Source organism: Cibotium barometz, chromosome 31 (genome assembly GCF_041138505.1).
Source record: "Cibotium barometz isolate CiBa-2024 chromosome 31, ASM4113850v1, whole genome shotgun sequence".
In the NCBI taxonomy this organism is placed as follows: domain Eukaryota; kingdom Viridiplantae; phylum Streptophyta; class Polypodiopsida; order Cyatheales; family Cibotiaceae; genus Cibotium; species Cibotium barometz.
Window position 1 is genome coordinate 23,284,987 of NC_141076.1, and position 12,556 is coordinate 23,297,542.

Sequence of the window (12,556 nt, forward strand, 5' to 3'; positions counted from 1 at the left end):
TGTTTCAAAGGTGTGAGCATGAAGGTATCCAACTTCCATTGGTTGATTTTGGTGGAGTTTGTGTATGGCCTTTCAAAATTTAACCAACAATTTTGGGTCTTTTGCATGTGGACCAGAAGGTTTGCTGTGGATATCTTCTGTTTTAGTTTTTGGGCATCCTCCTAAGTGTTTTCCTTTTCTATACCTCCATGCTCTTCTTTTCCCTCTGTTTTCTGGTTTTTTTTTAAGTGTTTGCCTTGTCCCATCATTGAAAGGTACATAGCCAAATTTAAACATATCTTGGACCAATCAATCCTCTCTCCCATCCACTTGGCATTTCATCCTTCACTTGAAATTCTTGCACGCCAATTTATCCGCTGTGTAACATGTCATGTTGCCCATGCTTCTTTACATCTCCTCAAGCACCCAAGATCTCATGTTTTGTAGCATGCTTGCCTAGTATCTTCTTGGACTTTATGTTGCCTATGCTTCTTTATGGTAAAAGTGGAAAATATCTGGCATGAACTAATATGCTTCGGAGTCTTTGTCTAGTATTGGTGTGAGGCAAAGAGTCGTGTGTTGTCATGTTCTGTCGGACAATTTGGCGATCGATTTTAAAACACATGCTACAAGACATCCTTGATTGTGAAAAGAAGCCCTTTGCACAAAGCATGTGGCTGATCATTCCCTAAGGATTTCTTAGGGTTTCTTAGAAAATTCCTTGATATCTTAGCTTGGTTTGAAGGTGAGAAAAAAAGTTTTTGCTGCACTCTTGGTAAAAACGAGTTTCCGGGGCACTATCCTTTTGAGAGTTATCATTGCAATTAATAAAATTTTTTGTCACATCATAGTGAAAGCATTTGTAAACCTATCACACATATATATGTGTGTGTATATGACATATGTATATGTATATGTATAGACATACATATATATATATATGTGTGTGTGTGTGTGTGTGTGTAGAGAGGTGGTGAAGGCTCCTACTTTGAGGCCTCTCCTTTTTTTTTTTGTTATGGATGCAATACACAATTCTTAACTCTTGCAACTCCTTTCTTTGTGAAGCTTCACAATCTACATTCTTAACGAAAGAAGCATTAGAGTCATAGAAAGTATACTCCTTCCATATCTTGGAATTTTTTATTATGAATCCCATGTGTGTAAAGTACCAAGTTTGGTTCTTAGAGAATCCCTACATCTTTTGAAGATATTATGTGCAATCCCAAGGTAGTAGTTGGTAAAATATTTTCCACATCATTATACAAGATGACACATTTTGTGCAGGAGCTATCACAAGCCATGACCTTTGGACAGCAACATTCTTCCAGCATGAATGGACTGAAATGAAATTAACCAAGTTGTCCTTTTTACTTCCTCATTGGTCGGGAATTTTTACTTCCTCAATGGTTCGAGAATTTTTATTCCTCATTGGAGAAGCGAGTGACTAATTCAGTCACATCCACGAGATAGAGCACGAACACTTTATCCATGAGGCTCTCTCCCCCACCCTAGTATTTGGATATAGTTTCTCTAACAGAAACCATAGGTTTAGTTTGAAGAATGTCTTAAAATGAGATCGAATGGGGAGGTGAGCACTTCAAATATGTATAAGAAATACAGGAGCTAGCACCATCAAATATTCTACTATTGATTTGCATATTATAGGAACCAAGTATTTTGAAAGAGCATGGAACATACTCATCACAAAAAGGCTCCCTTCTTTCAAGGTTGAATCAGTCAACGATGGAGCCTACACCTTTGACAAGGGTGGTGAGGACATGGTGTTGTATATGAAGCCTACACTACTACAATTTGAGAGTTTTCTAATGAAAATGTTATTTGCATTTACAAAAAATGCAGGACAAAAAAAGTTCTGGATGTGCACTACATCATGTAAAATTAATAATGTGTAGTGCAAAGGAGAGGGGTGGTCAAAGATCCCAACAACAATTGTATGAGTTCAGTAGAGCATCTCACCTCAAAGTTCATCTGATAGTTAAGATAATTCATATTTTGTCAATGTATGAAAGCGAACCTCATACAATATAACCTTTATACAGAGGGATGACAGGTGGTGTGGTAAGAGCACATGGTGCAGAGGAAAGATGATGCTACCATATCTACGCAATGACACATCAAATGTGGAGAGTAGAAAAGCTAGGACCTCCACATATTCTAAGCAGGATTTCATTCAGAAATTTAGGAGCAACTACAAGTGTAATCAGTGGACGTCTTTCAGATATGTCCTTGTCATTCACACCATGACAGAGCTGTTGGAAATGATTAAGGAGGATGTGAAACACATAGCAGGGATTGAAATACAACTGGAGAAGGAAAATCAGAAATTGATGGTGTAAAAGTTTCAACACATGACGGTGGCATTCCATAAAGCTAAAATTTAAATTTTGCAAAAGTTGCAACATGTAAGATCTTATGGTGTGTTGTTATGCATGAAGATTATCACAGATTTCAGGAGTGTCAGATAAAATTAGGATACAAAACACTAAACCTTATCAAAAGTATATGACTTACAAGCGAGTTGATAATGATTTCATTTAGGCAATTGGCAGCTCCTACCATTATTGAGGGGAAAACAGCTAACCCTCTCTTATGTTTTTAGTCCTAACAAAACTAGCAGCAGTCTCAGATAGTCAAAACGAATTACACATCTCAGAATACTTTGCTTCCCGGGAATGTAAGGTGGATATCGGGCCGCAAAATCACCCCACGTGGCCTTGCACACAACTGGCTTCATGTGGCTGAAAGTATCAAAGCTATGTTTCCCATGATATGCTCCCATTCCACTCTCTCCAATTCCTCCAAAAGGGATCATACTCAACCCAAACTGCAATTTACAGATGCGGCATGCTCTTAATATCTAAAATACTACACACAACAACGTTTTATCATTCTGATCATAACATTCAGATAAGGAACCTATATGAGCTATCCATTGAAAAGTTTTGACTATATCATAGGAAAAATGGCCTTGCCAACTTACATGCACGACTGTATCATTTACAAGCAGGGCTCCAGCGGAAGTTTCAGTGAGCACTCTGTTCTTCAAGCCTTCATCATTTGTGAACAGATATAAAGCTAACGGTTTGTCCCTTGAGTTAACAAAATCTATGGCATCACTCATTGTTTGAATCTGTCCAAACATTCAATAATCAATGACAAGCCCAAAAAGAAACAGCACCAAATAGGCTTCTTCCACACAAGGGTAAGGACACACACATTCACCCACAGAGACAGACAGACAGAGAGAGAGAGAGAGAGAGACCGTTACTATCGGGAGTATTGGGCCAAATATCTCCTCTGTCATAACTGTGGAATCCAATGGAGGATCGAGCAAGATAGTTGGTTCAATGAAGCTGTAAGAAAGAAATCACAATTGAGAAGAACTCTCTAGGCAGTTCTACGGATGGACATTTAGCAGTGACATACATTATCTTATTTTTCTGCATTAAGGGGCCTGGGCGGGAGGGGGGGGGGGGGGGATGAGGTAGAAAGATATTTGACTCTTACAGTGTTTTGTCATTGCATTGGCCACCGTAAACAACTGTTTTAGCAGTACTCAGATCCTCCAAATAGTCTTTAAGCCGCAAAAAATGCCGTGGATTCACAATTCTGGTAAGATCAGGGCATTTTTCCAGATCCGTGCCATAAAACTCCTTCAATGTTGTTCTCAGTACCTCAATCTTCAACCACCATAAATTAGAGAAAAGAGTGAATCTACTTCAAATGTAAAAAAACTGTGTGTGCGCCTCAATTTCAAAGGCATGCAAATGTCATACAATCAAATAAAGATTTTCTCAAGTCAACACTCACTACAAACTGGCAATTACAGAAAAGAGTGAACCTACTTCGAATGTTAATAAACTTTGTGTCTCTGTGCCTAAATTTCAAAGGCATACAAACCTCAGAAGTGACATACAATCAAATAAAGATCGTAGTTTTCTCAAGTCAACACTATTGCCACTACAAGCTGGCAAATACTCAATATAGACAAGGACATAGCCCACACTAGCACATTTAAACAAATAGCTTACTAGCCTCTGGGCGGCTTTCTCTTCAACAAGAATGTAATCGGGAGCAACGCACGCCTGACCACAATTGATCCCCCATTTTCCACTAGCAATTCGCCTCGCTGCAACCTAACAATGATCACCAAGACTCAAGGTGTTGTAACGAATGAGTTAATATGAACAATAAATATCATTGCATAGAACTGTGGAAAAATGCAACTCAAAGAAACCAATTTCCATACAAAATCTAGGTCAGATATAGATGTATGTACATTGTACATGCAAGGATGCTGTACGATGAGAATCATTCTCCCCTTGGAAGAACACAAGAGTTACAAGTGCAGTGAGATTGGACCTGAGAAAATTTACCTTGAAATCCACTGTCGAATCTAGTATTGTTGGACATTTCCCACCAAGTTCCAAGGTAACAGGTGTAAGATGCTTTGCAGCAGCTGTCATCACTATTTTTCCTACTTGGATACTGCCTACACAGGAGCGTACACATGCATGTCCACTTTATTTGGGTGGCACTGTGAGAAAGTTGTAGGAAATTGCAATCATGTATGTACAAACGAATGCTTGGAGGAAACCAAAATTCAGCAGTTCTGGTGCACAGATCCTCTAGCACTCCATATGGAAACCAAGATGCGACAAAAGGCCCACTTACTACTTACAAACAGCATGTACTTGCAAATAGCTTAAGCAGAGATCTGCACACCTGTGTAGAAAATTTTATCCCATTTCTGTTTCAATAAATCCTCACTCTCAGGAATGCCACCCTCCACCACTTTAATTGCAGACGGGTCCAGATACAATGGAATTAGTTTAGCCAATAAAGTTGATACTGCAGGTGCAACTTCTGAAAGCTTTAACACCACAGCATTCCCTGCTGAAATTGCTCCTATTAAGGGCTCAAAAGCCAGATCTACAAAGAATACAAAAAGAAAATTTACACCACCTCTTGGATGACATCAAAAATCACGTCTTGGATGACATCAAAAATCAAGTCTTGGATGATATAAAAAATCACAACATAGTCCATCTCAAACACACTTGTGTGAAGTTAGATGAAATTTCAAATTACCTGAGGTGCAACATCTGCAAACAATATCATATGACCTTTACAAACGATAAAAATAATCTAACTCATCATATCCTTAACTCACAAACACTGTGAAGGGCAGAAAATAACCACAACCTCCCTTTGCTACTTCTCATGTGCTCCCTCCTGCCAACAAGAACATGTTTTCCATGTGGTTGCATGCAAAAAGGACCTGTATATATATGCACAAAATAAGGCTACCACCAACATCATGATTTCACAAAACCTTGTTTGCACATCTTGCTTCATGTGAGGTCAGAAGAAAAGTTGCTTCAACTTCTCCAAAGTAGGGCCCTCATTACAGAATCCTACTATAGGGACATCATGCACTTATGCAAAAGCGTATGTGGTGAAGCAGTCCATGTAGTACCACCACCCATCCCAAATGGTCTTTGAATTGTAGCAACAGGAGCGCTCTTACTTAAGGGCACAAATAAGCAATCTCAAATGTGAAAAGAAATGAAAGTGCCACCACCTAAATTATCAAGGCCACCAATCTTGCTAAAAGCTGACGCTCAGTTTCTTTGGAGCATCTTTGATAACATTTTCTCATTTTGGTAGGCCGTGGAATGGGCCAAAGCGAGTAATCAGCCTTTAGCCATGCCTTTAGCCATTCTACTTTTGGATTTTGAGAAGGCTTATGATAAAGTGGATTGGGACTTCCTTGACGGTACTCTTAGCCATATGGGTTTCTCTCAGAGATGGATCAGGGGAGTTTCATGCATGTATCATGATGCCCACAGTAGTGTGCTTGCTTGCAGTGATAGAGGAGAGCGGTTTCAGATCTCTTGCTGAGTATGGCAAGGATGCCCTTTAGCCCCATTATTATATATCAGAGTCGCAAAGGTCATGAGCATCTTCCTCTGATCCACTATTGGTATTTCTAGATTGAGGTTGCCTCTTCGTAGTCAGGAGGAGCTGGTTGAAGCTGATGACACAGCCATGTTCTTGGAGGCCTCACACATATGTTTATGTTCCTTCTCGGTGGTCCTGGAAGAGTTTTGTTTGGCAGTAGGGACCCTCATTAATTGGCACAAATCTGTTGGTTTTTGATTAGCGACTCGTCGAGAGTTGCTTGGGCTACAGAGCTTAGTTTTACTTGGATCAGTAGAGGATGCAGTGCTAGATATTTGGGATGCCAAGTTGGGGTTGATATTTCTCCTGCACAGCAACTGAGTGTTCGGAAGAAGCTTCTTCATTGGAGCTCCAGGAGATTGGATTTAGCCTCTAGAGCATTGGTGTGGCTAATCAGATATTGCTTGCCTCGGCTTGGTTTATTGCGTGCATTGCTCAGTTGTGGAGGTTGATCCGTAATTTTCTGGTTGGGCTTGGATGGCACCATAGACACACGTGCCAAGGTAGCTTGGCTCACAGTTATTTAGCCCAGACGAGAGAGGGGGGCTGAATATTATTGATCCGCACGTTCAGTGCACGGCGTTGCAAACTTGTGGTTAGAGGTTTCCTACCAGGCACTGAGCCTTGGAAGATTTTTTCTTATCTTAGATTTTCGGATGTACACCTTGTGTTGGGAGAGATTGGATGCCCAGCCCACGGTTTTTGTTCACGAAGGCAAATATCAGGGCACCATCTTCGCCTCTTATTGTAGCCATTGTCAGGGCATGCAGAAGCATGAGACCATTCTTGCGATAGAGGCTTCCTAGGTCTTTGGATGAGGCTGACCGACAACCTATTATGTGGAACGAATTCATTAGGGATGAGGCTGGTCGGCCACTTGGTGGATCTCGTTACATGCAGTGGTCACGATGGGGGAGATGTGCATATACAATTCTTGCTTGGAAGACCTTTAAGAGTCTTTTGGTGGATCGGAGAGCTGCATCCATTCAGCATCTTAGGGGCTCTAGCATACATATTGATCAGATTGATGTAGCTATACCGCATGAGTGGCTATCTGGGACCTTTCATGGAGATTATCATCCGAGATGTCTTGGAGTTTTTTCTAGGATAGGCGTACCGTTGCAAGTTGTCATCATTCGGTCCCTTCACCAGTTTTGACCAGCGAACAAAACCAAGGTGTGAACGGGGATTTTTCACATAAGAAAGGCCTCTGCATTTTACAGGCATGGTTTGGCACGAGATGGCCATACAGCATGAGCTCACATCATGGGATAAAGTGACTTATAATGTTCATAAGTCGGTGTGTTCACACGTCATTAAAGACGGGCCCAAATTTTATCCCGAAAATATCAACTTTTCTTGGCTTGATGTCCAAGTTTCATCTAGGTGCCTCCTTTTGTCCACCTGTCCAAGCCCAAAATATCGTATGTCCAAGGAAAGCATAAAGTTGATTATTTTGGGCTAAAACTTGGAGTACAAGCCAAGAAAAGCTAAAAAGTTGATATTTTTGGGCAAGCTCAGCTATTTTGGGCAAAAAGGGAAAAGTGTTGCAAATATAGCAACTCGACTCTATTAAAGCAAGGCTTGGGGGCTGATTTGAGGGGGTCGCATCACTCTCTCTCTCCTTAGCTGGCCGATTGCATCTTGTGCTGGCCGTACAGCACATTTTGGACTGTTTTCAGCTGGCTGACTCGCTCTAGATATGCTATAGGGCTGGTCGACTGTAGTTTTCTCTCTCCTCTCTCCTGCGCTGGCCGCACAGTAGCTTCTGGTGTTGTCTTCTTTGTGCTGGCCGTACAGCAGGCAGTTCTCTCTCTCTCTCTCTCTCGACAATAAGAGGGCTTGGAAAATGTTCCAAGAGAGGCAGCCACCTACCCCGATCACGGCACCTGAGACTTGGCACGAGTGTGCGATGTCCCTATATGATGTACCTGGACAGCCTCCTATTCCGCGCCCACCATCACCTCGACTGGATCATTGCGTTTTCTTCACTATGCGGATGGTGCTAGATGCGATTGATAGACTACACATAGGGAGGGTGCAAGATCATGAAGGTCAAGCAGCTGAACATTTCTCATATGCACGGGATACTCTGGCACGGATCCTTGTACACATGTTTAATAGAGCTACGTGTGAAGGTTTCCCAACTAGTTGGATAGATAACACTATTGTGCTGTTGCTTAAGAGCGGGGATCCCATGATGCCCAGTAACTATCGTACGATCATGATTGGCCTTTATCTGGGTAAGATATACTTTGGTTACATCGACATTTCTCTATGGAGCGGAGATTTGGGGGCCTAGTCTTTTCCATAAGAGGAGGGAGCCATTGGCAGGACAGGACGGACCAGAGAGAGACTATTACGATGGATGGCAGCATATGCAGAGGTCATTAGTGATGATGATTGCACGCATGATTCGGAGCAAGTCATCTGTACCACATGAGATCATGAGGACAGAGATGGGGGCTGCCCCAGTGGTTACTGAGGCTTTGTTCCGTGCAGTTACTTTTCTCCATAGAATATGGGAGCTCCCTCAGCAGAAATACCCTTGCCTAGCCCTCACTTCCTCCAAACAGCTTGCAGATGAGGGAGACACCCAGTGTTGGTATGCCCAGATGCGCACATGGCTGGCCCTGCATGGCATGAGTATTGATGCACTCCCGCCTTTTGCTTACAGCTTGGACTGCCCGTTCTTAGATCTCAGCCGTTCAGAGCTGAATCGGGTGATCAGGATGGACATTGTGAGACTAGATATAGAGAGGACATGGGTCAAGCCCCCGCAACCGTTGGGCATGAAAATGGCACACTACCATAGTCATTTTCTACACCTCTCTTTGGATGGGTTTATTATATGCCATGCTTACATGGACACACCTCTCACATGGTATTCGGAGTGGTATTGGACAGATTCGCACCTCTTCACACCGGCTGAGGATAGAGACACGTCGATATGAGGATATAGCACTAGAATACCGCATATGCTAGCTTTGCCATTAGGAGGTGGAGTCGGAGGAACACTATATATGTTGTTGTTTTGTCTACTATGAGATCTGAGGGAGGTACCACTGCCTGTTATGTAAAGGCTTTGGACCTTTGCATCGGATCATGGACTTTGAGGACCAAAGGTGCTAAGGGCTCTGCATACTTGAGCTTAGACGCCACAAAGAGAGCTTATTGAGGGACAGGAGGGCAGTGGGACCAAAGCCGTCTAGCCAGAGAGCCCTCAGATTTTTTCAAAGCCAGCACTGTAACCCCACCAGCCTCTACTCCCCCATCTACAGGCCTACTTGGCAGACCACACTCCAGAGGAGTCACTCTGGACAGAGCCATTGCCATCTGTAGAGCGAGATGCCCATGACCACGAGGATTGCGTCCACGACTCCCTCACCATCGACAGATTCGAACCATCATTGCCTTCCACGAGAGGAGTTTACCACGACGATTCAGCGGTTCAGCTTTCAGCTCTTAGCTATCTTAGGATGTTACTATTTTCATTCTTTCTTTCAGATTTGTTATGATAAGACATCATCATCATCAGTTGTACCTTGTTTTGGTCTCATGGGCCATTTCAGCCTTTAGGAGACATTAATATATCTTTCCTTTTGGCCTTGTCATGGGCAGATTTGGACCTGTTTATGAGGCTGTTTTTTGGGCTGAATTGAGAGCTCCTCTGGGACTGATTTATGGCTCTGTTTTGGGGCTGAATTAGCACGGAATTCGGGACTGTTTTGGGCTGCATACCGGGCTGTTTTATGGACACTTTAAGAGCGGTTTATGGACAGCTTATGGGCTGATTACGAGCTGATTTTTTGGGACTGTTTTGAGACAATTTATCAGATGGCTTTTTCGAGCTATGATTGTATCTTGGCACTGGATGGATATCTGGGCAAGATTTGTGCTGATGCTTTGTGGAAAATCCGGTGTTGAATGCACCCGCACCTTGGTATCATGTAAAAGCTTATGTGTGAATAAAGAAGTTCCTACGGGGGGCCAGCCATTCCGGCTTAGTGTGGTGTCTTTGTATTATTTATGGTTCTTCTGCTGTGTTGTGATGCTTTGTCTCTGGTATTTGAAGTGTTGGTCTATTATTATCGTTTTGGGTCCCCGCCCGTCTTTGTGACAGTGGTATCAGAGCATAGGCTTTCTCGGAAGCAAGAGGCTTCCTTCCAACAACGAGAAAGAGAAAAGATCAGAATTGGGGACTACAATGACCAACAGTCTTCGCTATTAAGGTTGTGGAAGTAGTCATGAGCATGAGCAGTAGACAGCTTGGTCTATGGATTTATGGATTCACTGATTTTATCCTCAGAATATGGAGTTAGTTTTATGTGCCTGAGTTCAACACTTTTTTTTCCATATGGATATTGTGGATTCTATAATCAAGTTTACAGACAAGTTACATGGAGCTATATCTCAAGATATCTTATGAGGAGATAATTTTTTTGTCTTCATGACGAACTTGGCAAAGAAAAGCTAAGTATACTTTGAGTTTTACAAAGTTGCTGCTTTTTGAAATTTGTTGCAAGTGTTTTTGGACACTTAACCCTTGTATGCCTGAACAAGTCTCATGGATATGTTCAATGTTTTTGGCTCCCTTTATTTGGGATGCAGTGGATTTCTGGAATTTATGGATATCTTACGGATCGAGGACTTATCTAAGGATTTCTTTTGACGGCCAAAATGCCTGTAAAACTATCGGCGGCCGAAATGCCTCGTCCAAAATGCCTGTAAAACTCTCTCGCAGACATGTTTATGGAGAACCAGGATATTTTTGCCTGTGACTTATTCTCATCTTATCTTCTACACTTGACCCCACCTCTCCTTCTAGGTCTATGATTAGGATACCACCACGAAGTGCACGTGGTAGAGTGAACTTGAGCCAACCTCTCCTCCTAGGTTGTTTGGTCGGAGTACCAATACGGAGTGCATGTGGTAGAGTGAACTTGAGCCCATCTCTCCTCCAAAGTGTATGTTCTGGGTACCGACATGGAGTGCATGTTGGTAGAGTGGACATGACGCCTTGTGGCTGGGGACTTATGTCTACGCCAAGGGTCATGTGATCTGGATTCACTCGTGGAAGGGGAACCCTAGCGAGTATGTTCATTCATGGAAGGGTGGTAACTCTGGTGAGTGAATTCTTTCTGTGAACTCATGGAAGGGTCGTAACCCTCGTGAGTGTCATGTGAACTCATGGAAGGGCAGTTGCCCTGGTGAGTGAAGCCTCGTGGAAGAGGAAACCTTGGCGAGCATGTTCATTCATGGAATGGTGGGTAACCCTGGTGAGTGAATTCTTTCTGTGAACTCATGGAAGGGTAGTTTCCCTGGTGAGTGAAGCCTCGTGGAAGGGGAAACCCTGGCAAGTGGTTTCATGAAAGGGTTGTTGCCTTGGTGAACCATATGGCTTGGGCATGTGTATGGATCATAGGGGTGGTGCCCTTATGCAGTCCAATGGCATGGCAAGATGTTTTGTGGCTATGTATGCTGCTTCTTTATTTTTGCAGGTACTTAAAGCTACTTCTAGAATTATGGATATTTGAGACACAGTTGGCTCTGTAGAGAAACATGAAAGCTAGAGCAGACTATAAATGGAACAAGAACAAAACAAAAAAATGAAAGACAAAGAGTTACCTTGAGATGAGTGTAGACAAAACACAAGATTGATACATTCATTGATGTGACACCTACAATTTATAGGTGAGAAGTACAAGATTGAGTAGACTCACTTATGGGATAAATGTAGAGGTGCCACATGGCACTAGACTCAAGACACAAAGACTGAAACTAGACTAGAGAAATAGTACACCTAGTGTGCACTTATTTCCAACACCCTCCTTAAGTGGACACTAGGAGGAAGACAAAAGACAAGACTATAACATGACAAAAGATAAGACCAAGACAGAGAGACTAGACAAAGATTGAGAGACAAGCTAGAAGACAAGATGGACAAGACTAGAAGACAGACATAAAGACTGATAGACTGAGAGACAAGACATGAGAGACAAAAAGATCCTGAGACACCCCTCCTCAAGTGATATCCTCATATGGGTCCACAAGGGTAGGGACAAGATGGATCTAAAACAAGACACAGTCAGATTGATAGATAGATAGACAGACAACAGATAGATAGACAGACAAGACTAGATAGACAGAAGACTGACTGTAGAACTGACTGTAGACAAACAGATGGACCTTGAAGACATCCCTCCTCAAGGGCAATCTCTGCCTCTCAAGTAGGGACAAGAGAGAGGTCCTAAAGCAGAATGAGTAAGACATAGAACCCCTTGACCTACATCATCGGTGGTCAAAGTGGTAGACAAGAAAGATGAAGTAATCAGAAGGCCCATTCCTCATCATGTGAGGAATGAACAGCAAGATCTGCTGATGTAGATGCTGCAGCAACATGGGCTGAGGTAGATGCAGGGGCTGATGTAGAGGTTTTAGAGTAGCAGTCCTTCTCCCGGTGATTATCACGGCCACAAATGGTGCATGGATGAGCCTTGAAGCAGTCCTTCTCCATATGATTAGTTTTTCCACAATGGGTGCAAGGCTTTCTTACCTTAGAACCTCCTTTCTTTGCTAAAAATGCAGTGTC

General features: G+C 42.6%; 1 protein-coding gene across 1 annotated transcript in view; it reads right to left on the reverse strand.

The window, feature by feature from the left end:
- Nucleotides 1-2,467: 2,467 nt before the first annotated feature.
- Nucleotides 2,468-12,556, reverse strand: part of LOC147620641 (aldehyde dehydrogenase family 3 member H1-like) — a 115,785-nt gene continuing 105,696 nt past the window's right edge. Inside the window, exons 4-10 of the mRNA XM_086824900.1 lie at nucleotides 4,726-4,932; nucleotides 4,377-4,492; nucleotides 4,032-4,136; nucleotides 3,508-3,680; nucleotides 3,263-3,353; nucleotides 2,981-3,130; nucleotides 2,468-2,824 (exon numbers count right to left, since the gene is read on the reverse strand). Coding sequence (XP_086681026.1) covers nucleotides 2,588-2,824; nucleotides 2,981-3,130; nucleotides 3,263-3,353; nucleotides 3,508-3,680; nucleotides 4,032-4,136; nucleotides 4,377-4,492; nucleotides 4,726-4,932 — 1,079 coding nt within the window. The 3' untranslated portion in view covers nucleotides 2,468-2,587. The remainder of the gene's footprint in view (nucleotides 2,825-2,980; nucleotides 3,131-3,262; nucleotides 3,354-3,507; nucleotides 3,681-4,031; nucleotides 4,137-4,376; nucleotides 4,493-4,725; nucleotides 4,933-12,556) is intronic.